Source organism: Monopterus albus, unplaced genomic scaffold (assembly GCF_001952655.1).
Source record: "Monopterus albus unplaced genomic scaffold, M_albus_1.0 scaffold113.1, whole genome shotgun sequence".
Lineage (NCBI taxonomy): Eukaryota > Metazoa > Chordata > Actinopteri > Synbranchiformes > Synbranchidae > Monopterus > Monopterus albus.
Window position 1 is genome coordinate 2044346 of NW_018127993.1, and position 17005 is coordinate 2061350.

The 17005-nt window shown below is 43.2% G+C and overlaps 2 protein-coding genes across 7 annotated transcripts in view; both read right to left on the bottom strand.

Moving 5' to 3' along the window:
* ppargc1a (peroxisome proliferator-activated receptor gamma, coactivator 1 alpha) overlaps positions 1 to 9763 on the bottom strand; it is a 237216-nt gene extending 227453 nt beyond the window's left edge. For all 3 annotated transcript variants that reach the window (XM_020611448.1, XM_020611447.1, XM_020611446.1), the window contains exon 1: positions 9319 to 9763. In XM_020611448.1, coding sequence (XP_020467104.1) covers positions 9319 to 9399 — 81 coding nt within the window. In that variant the 5' untranslated portion in view covers positions 9400 to 9763. The remainder of the gene's footprint in view (positions 1 to 9318) is intronic.
* Positions 9764 to 11305: 1542 nt separating this feature from the next.
* The window catches only part of dhx15 (DEAH (Asp-Glu-Ala-His) box helicase 15), a 29262-nt gene continuing 23562 nt past the window's right edge, over positions 11306 to 17005 (bottom strand). For 2 of the 4 annotated variants that reach the window (XM_020611454.1, XM_020611453.1), the window contains exons 13-14: positions 16822 to 16991; positions 11307 to 15705 (exon numbers count right to left, since the gene is read on the bottom strand). In XM_020611454.1, the coding sequence (XP_020467110.1) occupies positions 15588 to 15705; positions 16822 to 16991 (288 nt within the window). In that variant the 3' untranslated portion in view covers positions 11307 to 15587. Of the gene's footprint in view, positions 15706 to 16821; positions 16992 to 17005 lie in introns of all 4 variants that reach the window. The other 2 variants (XR_002275788.1, XM_020611456.1) reach the window with 2 other exon arrangements.

The following is a 17005-nucleotide window of genomic DNA, read 5'->3' on the forward strand; positions in this document are numbered from 1 at the left end:
TCAATATGGGGTGCTGTGTGTACATTAATGAGGAAAAAAATGAACTTAAATGATTTTAGCATATGGCTGCAATATAACAGAGTGAAAAATTTAAGGGGGTCTGAATACTTTCCGTACCCACTATAAATAATTACACAGCCTGAAGCTCTGAACAGTCAGAGAGCAAAAGACAAGAGGAAGGAAAGGAAAAAGTCAGCGATCAGCCCTGCTTACCACAACTACCACACCAGTGTCATAATTAGATCCTCTCTCTAGGAATCACCAGGAACAAAGTCGAGCAGAAGAACAGCCGTCTCTCTCTCATAATTAAAATACAGCCTCCAATGCAGCTACATGAAGATGGACCATATTCTCCGTCACTTTAATGAGACCAATAAATGTAATGCTACCTTTGGCCATTTATAACTTTCACAGCACAAACTGTGGCATAAAAAAGGCACAAATCAGATGAATGACAGACCAAGGACAGCTGCAGCATCGTCCCTCCATTAAACACCGCAAATGGCCAACTGTGGCCCAAGCAGTTAATTAGCCAGAGAGGGCCTAATCAGAGTTTTGGAGCTGCGGTCCTCCCCAGGTAACACACTAATAGGAGAAGCTTGTGGAGCCACAGATGGAGTAAAGAGTGTGCAAAGAGGCTAACTGTTGGCTTTGGGCTGCTCATAGGAAAGAGTCACCTGCTTTGACCTGTGAAGAGACAATGTGAATACAAAGGCTCAGGGTTTGAGGCAGTGCACAATATTTTTAAACTGTTCTGTGGGAGGCCGTGGTGCCCAGTTGGTTTTACACTGTACTATTTTTCTCACCAGTGTTCAAAGTGTTTCTTTATGAAGCTAATTTAAAATGAGCATTGTTTCCACCCATGTTTGCTAGCGTGCACTTCTTTGCCTACATTTCTTTATTGCCAGGCAGGAGTGTGCACCACACTGCCTCCAAGTTTGGCCTCATGCTTGATACAAACATGAGCCATTTGTGAAAACATTACTACTACTAGTTAAAAACTGAGGAGCTTTAACATGAGCACAGATTCAGTGCTGTTGCACAAAATGTTTATTTACTGTGGCCTTCCAGATAATCACAATGTGGAGCTGATACTTTAGAAAGGAAGACAAACCGCAGCAGTCAAACCCGCTCAGTGTGGAATGCAAACTAAACACAATGAACAACTCTAAAGAAGGAAATTCCTGCTACATCACTCTGGTTCAACTGCTCACAAATGGCAGACCTAATGAAATCTGTGAAAGCATTAGATGCAGGCATTGCTCAGCTGCTGTGTGAACGGAGAGATTCAAAGTATGATTGGAATAGCAACACATCAAGTCAGAACCCATTTGCTCTGAGTACAAGACAACAGTGGAGGAGCTCACACTGAGGCCAGCATTCACCGAGATAAGCTCCCTGAAGTTACCAGAATAGCAGTGTGCATATCAAAAAGGCCCCCAAAATAAAGTCCAGCCAGCTCCTGTTACATAATCCAAACAATCAAGCAGCCAGCACATCCCACAGAGGAGGTGGGAAAGGCAGGAATAAGTAAAAGTCAGGGTGTCCTGTGTAACGATATGATGCTGCAAACAGGGAACCTCAACAGCGGAGGCTTATCGATTTCCAATACTGCTCTCAAGTGACTTGCTGGCTGTCACAATGAGGCCCGGGGTAAGGTGACCATGTTTGTGCTCAACGTGATGAACCTTGCATGTCGTCAGGTAAGGAGGACGCCGTGTCACCCTTCCCCCAAGCTCTCTGCATCACAGGCTGCTGCATTTATCCATAGTGGGATGTTGAATAATGGACTCCTTCATTTAGTAATGAAGTCACCAAGGAGTTCGCGAACGCAGCCGGCACAGGAGCAACTTAGTCAAAGTGCTTCGAGTACAAGCTTTTAATTCAGGAGCTCAAACATATGATTTCCAAATGACCACAGCCTGCAAGGCAGTCATGCAACACAATGAGCAGCTTAACGGGCATCATGGGAAATGGAGGCAACCCTGATAAGAGGTCAACTCCAGGTATAAACAACCATAAATCAGAAGACACGTCACTCGAGTAGATCTATCATGGGCCAACCTGCAGTGCCACGCATGCACCCACCAACTAGAGTGAGGAAAATAAAGAGGCAGATTGATTGGCTCCTGTAAATGAGTGGCAGAGGGGTTATGTTGATCGATTCTACGCATAATTGACTGATTTGAGTGTCGCTCGACGCAGAGCAACGGCTGCATGTCGGCACCATGATGTGACACAGTCCTCAGGCATCTTAACTTATAGACATGGCTTGGAAACCGAGGCGTTAACGTGCAAAGGAAATTACCCTCAGCTTTAGACTGTTATGAGTTTAGTAGGCAGACTGTGGCAAGGGCTCAGTGCATTTCCTATAAACACTTGATGCTACAGGAACCCATAAAATAACTTTGAAAAATATCACAAGTTGCTGAAATCCACAAAACTGAAGCAGATTTCACACTAAAACCCATCTTGCTTGCCATGCTCATTTGTCCTGTGTTTATGCACCAGGCTGTGGCAGAAACACAAGCTGCATATAAACATCCTGCTTTTATTGTCACTTGGAGTAAAAGCCTTACAGATGAGAATTCAGCCAATATAACTACACCACCACTGGGAACTTGTCATTCTCTGAAGTCCAGGCCAAATCAATGAATTAACTTGTTAAAGCCACAGCGGAAGAGGAGGAGGAGTCTACATTTGGAAACCGTCCCACTTTGTGACACAGCAGTTTGCAGCCATTCAGAATTTCCTTTTGGCACCAGGAAAAGAAAATAAATAAATGCAATCTGTTAAGGAAAGGCAGATGAGTGCTAAAGAGTTTTTCACTGCTGATGAAATGGGCATGAACAGAGCTGCCAATAGTGAGCAACTAAAAATTCTACAAATGTTGACAAAGATGCAGGACAGAGAAAAAGCTCCAGAAGATGCCAAATCACTAGTGAGTCAAGGACCCCTCCCCCAAGGTAATATTCAGACAGCTTTATTATGGCAAGAGGTGACCACTGAGTGGAGAAGGTACGCTGATGCACAGAATGCAAAGTGACTTTTAATTATTCTTGGGAAAAGAGCACAAGCCCTTGGCTTGTTTTCCACTTTACCAGAAACAGCTTAGGATTGCTTTGGGACCACCACCTCCCCCTCCTTTCCATAGAACACCATGCAAAAGTGATCAAGCATTCATCATTTAGCCCAAATGTTTTAACGTATCTGAGAGAGGGCTGAGAGATTACAGGTAATGAAGCAGCTCCAGAAGTAACACCGAAACTGGCTAAGGCCCGTTTGTGCTGCAATAATCAGTCTCTTTTGTCTCATGATAAGCTGAGAGCCTAACCTTCACCCAAAGAGCACATCATGCCCCCTCTGTGAGACCTAATGAGACATTAGCCATACTAACAAATGCTGGTTGAGAAAGTGAAAGTGACTTTCCAGGTAAAGGCCGTTTGTCTGACCATAATCAGTCCCCAGGTACAACTAAAAGACGGCAACAACTGAGTCACTGTCTCAACAGCTTGCCGTGGCTTTTATGACGGGCCTCCCAGGGCCCATCGAACGTCTTAATATCCCTCAAATAGAACAGGTAATCTGCTTTGCTGTGATACACACGGTGCAGTTTGTCCATTTGGCTTGTAGTTCTGCTTAGGGCGCAGCACAGAATTCAAGACAACTATTCTGTTAGCTTGGGCGTGCACGTGAAATCCTATGGCTTATTGATTTGTAGTAACTGAAATTGTTGCTATAGGCCAACTTTCACAAACAGAGCACCGCCATCATTAATCATGGAGGCTTTGCAATGAACCAAAATCATATTTAGCTCATGTCAATATGCACCTGGCATTATTAAAAACACTGAACAAGGCATTAAAGCATTTCGTGATTTGGAGATGAGGGACCAAAGAGACAGAGGTGGATGGATAAAGAAAGGAAGTGACGACAACCCGTTCCCCTGCCCGGTGTCCCAGCTCAATTAGCTCAGCTCATCCTGGTTGTGTTCACAGGGGTTTTTTTGATTTTTAATTTACAACACTATACAGTCCAGGGAGCCTAGCCTGTTAGTGTGTGAATGAGTCAGTGTTTTGTGTCTGTTCATGTATAACATGCAGATTTTGCATTTGTGTATCCATGTGTGCCGTCTCGTCTGTTAGACTGGAGCCCCACAGTGCTCTCTGTATCAAACACCTGAACCAATTAGGCTGCGCACACACACAGATCCCTAAAGCCACTTAGTGTAATGTCAAACAGTCATGCAAAGCTTGGGTTCAGAAGTTTGTCTGGATCCACTTACTGACATAAAAAAGATGAAGTGGAGAGAGACCAAAAAGTCAGAGTTGTGAATTACAAAACTCCCGCCAGAGCTTAGAAAGGTTATGCTCTTCTGCCAACAACTCTAGGCTAAGACAGAAACTTCCCTGTCTAAATGCTGAGCTCTCATTCAGCACTAAAAATTCAGGAAAAGCCCCCAATAGGAAAAAGACAACTTTTTCTTGATTCCAATAACAAACTGAGCACAGTGAAGGCGGAGTAGGCGGCCTGCATGCGAGATGTAGTGGACGAATCACTGAGACGGCCCCTGGGTGCATTTTCAGGATGTCCTGAAAATAATCCTGTTCCGCCCATAACACCTTTACCTGACAAACACACTGCTCTCATTCACAGCTATAACTACTCCCAGAAATTAATACACCTCTCACATGCTCGGTCTGCCTTAAAACATAACCAAGAAAGCTGCAGTGCACCAAGTCACTAGCTAAACAAAGTAAATACACTGATAAAGCTGATGATAGCATCTAAGGTAAAATGAAAGGATGGGGGTCAGTAATTGGGAGAAGGTGGGAGATAGAAGCCTGGTATGGTTTGTTTTCCTCCTGGCAGGGGTCCATCTGAGCACGTGCAGTGAGCTCCAGGGCGGCGTAGGAGCACGTCTGTGCAGAGGTTAAGAAAAGCAATTAATCTGCAGCGGAGATAATCAAAGGGACCTCCCCCTCCAGACACCTTGGTGGGGGAGGAGGACAGAGGAAGATGAGAAAATACTTGTTTACAGGCACTGGTGGTGCGATCAAAAGCAGAGGGGTTCGACTGCCACTGGGGCCCTCCGTTTCAGGTGGATGCGATAACACTTCAGACGTACAATTCAATGTTTGAGAGACTACTTTTACCCCCCGGTGAGAAAGCAAGGATTCTTCACAGTCTAAGCTGCATTTCCTTTCATCTCAGATTTTGCAAGGTATCAACAGATTGTCAGTGGTGAGGAAGACATTTTCCCCACACATGAAAGGATGTAGTCTAAAGTGTCTCCCTCACTACGACAGTGAAGAACACTGTGGGAAAACTTGAAAACCAGAGTAAAGTCTCAGGAAACTAATTGTGATTCCATTAATTTACTTGCGAAACAAGCACCCTAAAGACAGATTATCTGAAAGATGTCCCATCAATGTGCTAACACCATTGTGCTCTTCTCTCTCTCCCAGCTAACCAGTATGTATTCAGTCATGGGGTAAATAAAACACTTCTCCTGAGGGAAACCTTTACATTAGATCTGACTAATGACGTGACAAATATTACAGTTCCATGGGGAATCAAAGCTTGCTGCTCCCTCTGGTGGTTCACATCTCCCTGTGGAACTCGAGTGCTTAGGATGGATTTCACTGAACCTCCCTGGGTCCACCTCAATTCCTCTGGGCACCAACTGCAGTGTTAACCCTTTTAAAGTGAACATTGAGACAGGACAGCATCCCACTTCAGCATAGCAGCAAATAAATGTACTGAGTGCCATGTTGAAGCTTCTGTCTGCTCAAATCATAAAACCTTATTGTATATCCCCCTGAGCAGCATTAAAACAGCATCTTCTGAAGCAAAACTTTGTCCTTATGTTTTTGTTTTCATGAAGTAATGCTCCTCTCTGTATCAAACAATACCCTGCAAGTGCCAAAGTGTAGCTATATGATCCATTTAGAGAGTAAACATCTTGCAGCTAAAGCTCTGGCAGACGGTTAGCAGGTCAGCAATGAAAAAGTGGCGGAACGTTCACAAAATCTTGATTAGATAATTACCCATCCATATCCAGGCAATATGTTGCAAGGGAACAACACGCTCATCATTAAACTGCAGACAGGCCCTGCTCCCGTTTGGTGCCATCAAAAGCAAGGTGTTCTGAAGGCACACACACTTGTTGATTTAAACAGAAGTTGCGCCAACATAAATTTGATATACTGCTTTGAGGGTACTTGAAAGACGTGAGAGTAGAACACAGAGCAGATGAAACATGACAAGCAGCAAATGAGTTTCTGGAACAGTTTAGGCTTATTTCCCTGCTTTTGCCTTTTAAGTCCTATTCAGAATGACCATTTGATTTCATACAGTCACTCTCAGCCACAGTCTAATTGGTCACTAAATCAATCATGTACAATGCCAAGTAGTTGTACTTAATAACATTTTATCCTGTTATTCCAATGCATTAATAGTTGTAGGTACTAGTGCCTTGCAGATTAAGACTTAGAACACCATCAGTATATAAATATAAAGTGCCTAACAGTATGTCATTAGTTCCCCAACAGACTAAAAGATGGACGACATGAAAGGTAATCCAATCGAAGCCCAAAATGCAATTGTACTTTTAGTTCAACTTTGAAGGCTAGAATCTGCTTGTGCGACAAAAGCCTGGTACCATTACTTTTACTCAATGACCTGAAGACCTTCCAGAGGTCCAAACTTACCAACTTTACCGTGAGAACCAAATTGTCTTTCAATTGCATTTGGATAAAACAGAAAAGCAGCCATTTCCCCACACAAGAGGCCAATCAAAACAGTGAAACTTATCAAAATGATTGTTTCATTTCAACTCTAGGTGAAAACCTGAGCTCAACTTCCACAAACCAGAAGCAAAATAGCTGGGCAGGAGAGGACAAACATGAAGAGTTCCTGTCAAGCAACATGAAGTGCATCATTCTAAACTCAAACTATGGTAAGAATCTAGCTCTAAAGATGAGCCCGACAGTCAAACTCCAAAATCCCTCCCATATTTAAATGTTTCATCCATTTCTTGCTGTTAAGTGTGCCTCCTCTAAACCATTCAGACTCATTACACAGAAAGAAGTGACTTCCTTGGATCAAATACTGTGCACACAAAGGAGCTTTCATTTAAACCAGCTACAGAGTAAGTAGTGAAATAACTTGAGCCTTGCTGTGATGAAACATGCTGCAGGCAGAAGCACACACTTTAGAAAAAAACACATTAGTCCTTACTGCTTCTGAGAGCATGCTGCGTTACCTGCGGCTCCTTTGAAAAGTCTTGAATGATAGGCTTCACCCTTGTGAGGTGGACTGCCGTGCTGCTGGCACGCTTTTTGTCGAGACAAACTGAATACATTGCTTTTGAAGAGCGACGAGGGCCGGGCAGGGACTGGGGCTTGGAATTCTAAAAAGACATGCTCAGAATGTGTGATGAAACTTTCAGCACCATGGACAGCAGCCCTCCAGGAGCCTGACGCCGACTGGAAAGAGAAGACGGAGTAAAGCAAGAGGCCACTGGATAATCAAGCAAAAACATCATGTTCCCCTCCCCCTGCATTTCAGCTAGCCCCATGCCCAAAGTGGCAGCCCTCACCCCAAGACACACGCACATACTCCTGCAGCAAGACACAGCTTTTCCCTGGTCTCTGTGTCTTAAGCTGAATAATGCAGGACCTCTACCCAGAACTAAAGCATGAGTGGATAATCTGGCCACAAGGACAGGCTGCCCCATCATTTCCCTTTACTTTCTTATTTATCTACCGGCCGTAGGAGCTGGGGAGGGTGAGGGGAATATGTGCATGGCTAACAACATGCTGGCCAAGCAGATGATTTGCTTTCAGAAGGATCACAGATATATAGCAAGGGTTTAAGAGGAAAAGTTTGTTTTGTCAAACTAGAGCTGTGGTTCAAATGCTGTTGTGTTTTCACCTGAACCAAAAGGAAACGTTTAGCACATTACTTTTATGAACAAAATCCAGTTATGAACACAACTAAAATCTACAAGGCCAGGTCAGTGTTTCATTGTGAATTAACAGTGTTATGTCTGCAAAAGCACAACACTCAACTGCTGAGCCAAAAACCCAGTCTGCAATAACAGGCTTAACTGTTGCACATTTAAAGTGCCATTCACAGTGACTTTGCAATTCTCAATCATGTTTCTTCGGCTTTTGTTTCCTGGGCCTAAATAACTGTTACAATACGACTCTTACCACAGCCATTTGCAAGCTCTGCTTTAAAGAGCCTAAGCCTCTTTAATTTGTGATTACTTGTAATTCAAAATGGTAGCCCACTAAGCCACAGGAGATTTATTGTTTAAATGTCCTCCTCCGCTCTGTTGCAACCTGGATACTGATAACAGAGAAATAAATATCCTGGATATATATCCTCAGCTCTCACGGTGGCATTCAAGGAAATTACCATAAAAATCACTGTACAAATATTTTGGCATCAATCATTGAGCATAAATTGCTAAGTAGCTGGGAGCCCTCTTAGCATTCATAGGGAATGATTTCATTGGCATTCTTGTGGCAGATGACTTCAGCCTCACACAAATTAGAATGTGAGAATTAAGGGGGATTTCATACAGCACGATAAGTGTGTTTTAAAGGCAGAACTGATTAAGCTTCATGGGAAGAGGGAGGAACTGGCTAATTATCTCCGAACAGACACCACCGCTGCTCTGCTGAGTGAGAGCAGGTCCGACGCTTCTGGAGCATCAGTGACAAACTCAGTCCACCCAAAGTTTGCATCACCTGGTTCTAAACACCAACCTGGCAACATACGGGTCTCAGGGCACAGATATCTCAGGGAGCCTGTGTTTTGATGAAAAACGCCAGTCAGCGCGCGTAACGCTGATCATGACGCACGTCCGTTACTTAAAAAAAAAAAGCCAAGTTTGTGTTTGCTTCCGATTTATTGATAGGCTTCCTGGAATAAGAATTATTGTCTATAGGTTAATTCATTATTGATTCCGAGGGCAGGATGTCTGAGCCCTGGCTGAGAGCTCTGGAAGGCAACCCTTCGGAAAAGTAGTTTGGAGACACCGGGGCGCTTACTCGGCCACTTCTCCATTTAATTCGAGCTGTGGTTTCAGGCAGCAGAAGTTTGACAGATCCTGCTGCAGCAGCCCCCTGCGGTGCATCAATTCCATGACAGCTCAGTTTGTGAAGTTACCTGGCCTCACCTGACTCACTCCAACCCCACTTACACCGTATGAGGCTGTTAGTAAACCAATGCATTCGCAGTGCAGCCACCGGGCTGATTATTGCGCAGAGTGATACCGCCGTGCCGGAGACAGTCGCGTCCTACCTGCTCGTAGCAGTTCTCCCAGGTGAGGTTCAGGAGGCAGGAAGAGAATAGCTCATCTTCGGTCCGTGCATAACCGTCCATGATGCGCGTGCCAGCCGTTTGCGGAGTTTTTGAGTTATAACGGAGATATTGTGCCTTTTAGACAAGTGTTCCCTCGACGAGCGTCTCGTCTCCTCGGCGTCTCTCTCTTCCTGACCCGCTCTTGTCTTTCGCGTCCGGCGCCGTGGAGGTTATCAAATGAGCAGCAGCGGTTTGCTGCCTGCTGCTTCCCACTGTCACGTGAACGCCTTCTTCCAAAAAACTGTCAGGTGGTCACCAAAGTGGGGTCCGCGGACCGCCTGTTATTGTCAAGCCAGGGTCAATAAGCGCCTGCACCATGACCACAATAGTTAAATAACATGACATTAAAAGTCCTGTTGATGTTATTGTCTCTCGGCGCCTGAAGTTCTGGTCCTCATCAACAAAATGAGCTGGTTTGATTGGGTTAATTAAATTCACCAGGTGGCCCACCTGCACTTAGCGCATGCTCAGTGGCTGTAGCTGCGCAGGGTTAGTCTGAGACCACTCCCTCTTTCTCTCATTCACCACAATCTTAACACTCACTAGTTTACCCCCACACTGCACTGTAACAATGCACCAAAACATGCTGGAGTTGGGTTTCCATCTGCGAATTTTCAAAAAAAGATTTTAGGGTATTGGCTGGAGTGGGAAAAGTATCATCAACATAAGCACAATGGAAACAAACTAAGTGAATTCTTCTTCTGTGTTTTGGCACTTTAGACGTTACTAGGCCCTTTGCTCTCATGATCATTGACTTAGTCTGCACCTTTTCCTATATGTGAAGTCAAAAGGTCTGCACCAAAAGGCACAACTCTGTCCAAAACATCGAACTAACTAAAACATCTCGACTGAACTCTTCACTGATATGTTTTGTACAGACTAACTAACACAACCTGAATATACATTACTGGATTAATATTTATTTAAGGCCTTATTGATCCATGGCATGCCCACACTCATGGGCATGTGCACTGTGTTTGACACTTCTCTCATTCTCCTGTACGTTTCTACCAGCTACTACTGGGCATTTTACACCATTATTCATACTAGTCGTCCCCAGAGACCGGTGACATTGAAAAATTCCACATGCTTCAGTGTTTGTGAACGTCTAATAACCTGATGAGCGTGCGTAGGGCATTTAATTGAGATGAAATATGGAAATAAAAGTTAAAATGTTAAACCTATAATTGTTTCAATGAGCATGTGAAACCTTCACTTCTTGAAACCTACTTTTAGAATCAAATTTAGAATAAATTGGTCCTGTTCTCACTTTAATTTCTTACATGAAATGACAGGTAGAGGAAAATTCTAACAGCCAACTCCAGCAGACACTCGCAGCCAAATTTGCATCAGGTTATTGCCAAATCAGGTGCCACAGGTTTAGAGACGTACAAGGCATAGCAAATGAATCAGTTACTAATGGACACAATATCATATGCAATAATAATTCTGACATCTTCATCATGCAACACTCCCATATCATTTTGTTGTCAGCTGACCTCGTTTGTGTTCAGGATGCAGTTTTGTGCCATGGAACATCAGAAAGTGCTTCCCAGCTGTTTCCTTTTGTGTTTTAAGAAACTAATTAACCACTGCACCAGTGAGAAAGGACTATGACTTCAGAAAACGGCAGAATAGAAGAAGAAACTATGTAGAAAAAGACAAAACTGGGCTTAAGTACAGTATCAGATTGAAATAGCCCAATTTTCAAATTCACATCTGGGTCAGATCACCTAAAATATTGCTTGATGATTTTCATATGATGTACCAGTTAATGGGTAAATACAGAACAGTTAGCAGATATTTTAAAAGTTCAGATGCACCTGGTTTTACATTTTAAAAGGTAAAAACAATGTTTAATGGAGAACTCAAAGCACATCCAGTAGCTGCTAAATGATTCACACCAAACTCTTCAAGCTTTATTAACTCGCTCAATTTATACAGTCTGGCAAAAGGCTGACATAAAATTACTCTTATATTACTGTAATTCCATTAGAGTATCTTGCATGTCAAAATTGTTCATGCGCCACTGAAAATCTTGCTGAATGTGGATCACTGGCTTCCTCGGAGCCGTGCAGTACGTCCACAGTATGCAACGCGGGGTCAGGAACGTCCTTGTACATAAACCTACAAAAGCATAACATTATAGACACTTCACTTGTAATGACGGGGCTCATGCATGACAGAGATTAGTCTAGGCTGAAGGCATCCAGTACATGTAAACATTAAAGCCAATGAAAGTTTATTTTTTACAGATGGTGTTTGGTTACATTTCATTATTCTATTGGTCATACACACTATGACACAGTTGCGAGTTCAATCAAGCTCATTATGATGGATCAAAACAAAAAGTCGGCCTGATTAAAGTTCAATTTTAGTTTTATACCAAGACAATATACTGTATCAACCATTTGAATATTGTAAATCTTTGAAGAAAACCTTCTTCCTTCACAACAAAGCCAGTAATAGTGTTCTGTCCAACTTGTGCAGCCATGCTGAGCAATGAAAATCTTTTCACTCCCCTACAATCCACAAGGAGGGCTGCTAGCACAGCTCATTTGGAGAGCTGTCTTTTAGCACGCCATTTATCATGACAGGAGAGCCATGCAGTCAGACTGGCCTTTTGCTCATCAGTTTTCTTTGCTGGCCTCCTTGTTTGATCAGAGGCGTTTGCCACGCATGAGCTGTACCAGCTTGAAGTTTGGTCAATTGGTACAGCGCTGTGCATTTTCTTTTCCTGCAGAAACTCTTCAGAATTCACTGCAGTAATGAGAGTATAGAAAGAGAAAATGACACTGTTCCTATATTTCATCAAGCCAGTTCTCATGAGGCTTGTTAGCAATGTCACGACTGCAAATTGTGGAATAAAAAAAAACATTTATTGCCTTAGAATAGCCATAACTGCAAATCTGCAAGGTGATTTTATACCTTTTGGTTATTGTGTAGCATATTTTAAAGAAAATATATTATCGGTGAGAATAAATGTGTGAAACCTACTCAGTTTTGAAAGAAAGCCAGCCCTGATCTGGTGGAGAAACAGACTGATGCAAGCAAAAGTAAGAGCAGTTTGTTCGTCAGTCTTAACCATCATGTGCCCTCTGCTTTAGATTAATTTAAAGATTATGAAGTGCCATACATTTGCACAGCGGGGGAGTGCCAAGGCAGAAAAGAAATCACAAATGGTACAGCTGCCTTCAAAGTTCTGAATACATGGCACATCTCAGTTTGTTCATGCCTGTATGTTGCGTTTCTTCTTCTGCCCGGCGATGCATGAAAGCTTTTCACTGAATCAAATCAACAGCCTGAGATAATTCAATGTGACAGTGTAGCAATTGTGTTAGTGTGATTTTATGTGGAGGTATTTCTATTATTCACATGTAACTGGCGAAGGCCGCGGCAGACGCATTTTGTGAAAGTTCAGGACCGATCCGGCACTGATGTGGAGAAATAAATGAGGTCAAATCAAATATCGCTTCCCCTCTGCCTGCAGGTAGTGGCTGCACATCTCTGCCCAGGTGCCTTCAGTAGTTGCGTGATTCATTTCAAACTGGCAGCCCATTTTAAATATGCAGTCTACATGCCACATCTCCCCTACACAACCAATCTATCAAGCCTAACCCGGCAGTATGTGCATATACTCCCATATCACAGAGAAGGCTGGAAAGCAACTGTCATAGATGGCATGATTGAATTGTTCCCTTGCACTGTCACCAGAGGGGCTATTACTTCAAATTAGCATACAAATTCAAACCAGGACAGATGGATTTGTCACATTCCAGTCATCATCTTCCTGGAAGATTGGCTGTGCTTGCGCTGTGCGATGGAGATAAGACACCTGTCTCTGCTCCGATTGGCGGTGGCCCCGGTGGGGGGGGAAAGGGCCGGCGTGGGATTGGAGGAGGACTGGGTGGGTGGATGGATTTCCTGAAATGCTGAGGTGATCTGCAATAAACTTCCCTACCCACGGTCTCAAATGATGATGAGGCACCATCCAGGACTCTGTGGGTGGGAGGAGATTGAGCTGCAGCGAGCCGGTGATTCACACTGTTTGGAAACATGCTCAACAATAGCTGTCTGCTGTTTGTTTGTGTTTGCTACTTCCGGTGAGTTACTGTCAAAGAGCCACATAAAATGCCCCTTACATCAGCAGAGGGTGCAGGGGCGGGTGTGCGACAATATACAGCACACTCCTGTGAGGCTCAGCTCTGCACAGCCTTGACCTCAAGTTCCTTTTTGGGTTTTAATAGCTAAGCAATCCAAATAAATACATGCAATTTATTAAACCTCATTCCAATTCTGTCAACATTCAATTTTTTAATAAGATTTTATAATTCTTCTGTATGAACATCTAGCTCCAGACAGACATGGTTACACGCTGCACGCACCCGTCATGTAGCCTCACATCGGACACTAACAAAATACAACTCGGAGACATAACGATTTTCATTTGTAATTATGGCAGCGTGAATCAATGGGAAGTATTGAGCATGAAAAACTGTTCTTACCTCAGGATCAATTCCATATAATTTCCACATCAGCTCAAACTAATGGGTTTTCTATTGGCTTCACTTTGGAGGGAGACTAATCTCTCTGGCACCATTTTGTGGTCCTCACTACATTCCCCAGCAAAAAGCCATCCACTTAAAAAGTTGTCTCCCAACAGTCCAAAAAATATTAACACATGCTAATTTCCTGACCTAGCATATTACACAATCTGCAGGCTTAATTTAAAACTCCCTCAGCAGGTCCAGTATCTCTGCCTGCCTACTTCCAGACACTACAGAGATTGTGAAAAACGCTTACCGGTTCGTTTTTGCCTCTGTCCTCATTGTGATGTATATTTTGCTTACAATTGATGTAACATTGAGATGCAAAACAGAGGAAAGCAAGGCTATACTTGGGGAAAAAGGGAGCTGGTTATATAAATTACTTGTTAGATACGATTTAAGAGAGCCCTGAAAAATTGGACATTTGCTTTGCATTAGCTATTGTGCTGAGACAGGGTATAGATTAAACTTAGGTGACTGCTTTGTTATACGTCCAGCTCCTCTACACAGAACTGCTAGAGATGAACAAGTAGAGCAATTAAAAGGTGTTTTACAGGCAAACACTTCATATGCTAAGACCGGCCACTTGCATAGTGCAACCAGCATAAGGGGGATTGGACGAGGTTGATCGTTACGTGCATCTCAGGGATGGAGAATAACCTGAGCACTGGGGAGGGACACCCTGCATCTTCAGAGACTTCTCTGCCACCTGCAGGCAGCTGTTGACCCATAGAACAAGAAGAAAGCTCTGGCAGCAGAGTTTGTTCCTTTTCCTTGTGGCTAACATATTCTTAAGAGCTCGGTGATGATGCACCGTACATTTAGGCTGATAAGACAGTAGTGAGTGACGTAACTGTGCTACAAATGACTAAACGGTTTAAGTTGTGTTACTCACTAGCTGGTTACGTTTTAGTTCAGTGCAGTGCTAAGAATTCACGCTTTACCTTCCACATTAAGCAGGCGCTGACAGAGAAGGACAGCCAGAACAGGCTTCGGCACAGCAGGGATTTCACACTGCTCTTGTTCCAAAACATTTGTAATTAACATTGGCCCTCACTCCAACTGTTTCTGAAGATATCAATATCCCAGTAAGAAAACTCCACTTCCCTGAAGAGAAAGGAAACGAGCTGAATGTGGAAGCTTACAATGGGATTGCTCAGTGCGCATGTGTGAGGGAGTCATGCTCAGATTATCCCGTTATCTTAATTCTGCTACCAGAAAAATGTTCTTTCATTACAAAGTCATTTTATTATGTTGAAAAGTTGAAATACAAGCCCCTCTCAGTCGCACTATGACATGTTACAGTAAAGCTTCTCTACGTGGACTAATGCCGTTTCATTTCCACAGCTTAGTATTATTAGTATTGATGCTTTTAAGAGGAATGAACTTGACATAAAACATCATGCCACAGACTGAGAGGGTTAACAGCTAATTGCTGATTACTGGTCAGTCAGTCCGTTTTTAGTGCTGCATCAATGACAATGACATAACGAAGCCCTCAAAGTAACAGGGCCCAATTCAGGAACCATTATGAAAATACAGTGAACACGGTGAGACAAAAATATCATTTAAAATGAAGAGTTAGTGGACATAGAAAATATAGTACCGATGGTACTTTGTACAAATAGCGTGGCTGCTGCTGCAGCACACATGCAGACCGTCTTAGTACTGAGTGTATTCCTTGGATGAGAGTTTTGCAATGATACGCTCCAGCTGCCTCTTTGCTTCACACTGGGGGAAGTTACTCATCTCATAGTACTGTGGGGCAATTTTCACCAGCCTAGGAAAGAAAGCATGTAAACATTAGTCACAAAAATTGTCTTCAGTGTTTACCTGTGGGAGAATGCTGTTCTTCCATATTCACACGGTGATTACTGGTGCAGGCACAGTAAATGTGATATGTAATAGTATGAGGTCACAGAGGGTGAAGAGAGGCGCAGGCAGCAGGACTGTCACAGTACAAGTGTGTGTGCACAGCCCCACACGGCTGAGGCCCATCATTTTTTTTTTTTTTGGTTTGGTTGTGTTTAGAGCTGAAAAGACCATCAACAAGAAATGAACTGGAAACCATTTTGATAACTGATTATTTGAGTGACTGTTTCAAGCAGAAATGCTAAATGTTGGAGGTTACAGACTCTCATATTATTTTTATGGTCTATGGACATCTTTGGGTTCTAGACTGCTGGTCAGACACGGGCTCTGGGAACATGGATGGGCCTTTTCCACTTTAGTGGAAGGCAAAACGCTCTAAACTTTACTTCTTCAGTGCTACGCAAACAGGCCACATCCAGCGCCAAAGTGATAAAACTGCTGCAGAGGGCTGATGCGTCCTAACACCAACAAATAGGAGAGACGTTTCCTGATGTATTAAACTGAGACAGGTTTACACAGAAAACAGCAGGTGTAGGGGTCGACGTGTATCATAGGCTTCTGATGTGCGTTGCCCTTTAGGGTGTTTGTATTCATCCTGAGCGAATGTGTATGCCACAGGCTGGGCTGCACTGAATTACTGTTATTTGTCAGGACTTTCCAGTTGAACCGATGTGTGGAAACACCCACAGAAACACACACACAGACAATTCAAAACAAAAACACGCGTCTTTGAAGCTATGTTTAAAAAAAAAAAGTTTCTCAACAAATGCACAAAAATCCAGGGAATTAAAATGACAAGACATGATTCCAGTTCATTTCATTCATGTCCACTATAAAGGTGCATAAAATGGTAAATTAAATCAGAGTAAATAAAAATAAACTTAAAAAATTTAAAATAAAAAGGTAAATAAAACTCAGGTAAAGCTTGAAAGAAATATTTGCTTTACTTCTGCCTTCTCAAATAAAATGTGGCTTTAAAAAACATTCCAGCCCTATTAAATATGTAGCTGCAGCTGAAACGTACCACTCTGGCTTGATGTCCGTGCACGTGCGGATGTAATTTTTGGTGGTGAGCACAAACTCGTTGTAGAGCACCCACTCAGGCTTGTGGTCCAGCACGGTGGAGGGGTGCAGCTGTACGACTTGGTTGTCCTTCACCGTCAGGTAATGGCCGGTGCGCTCCAGGTGAGCGATCTGTGCACACAGCA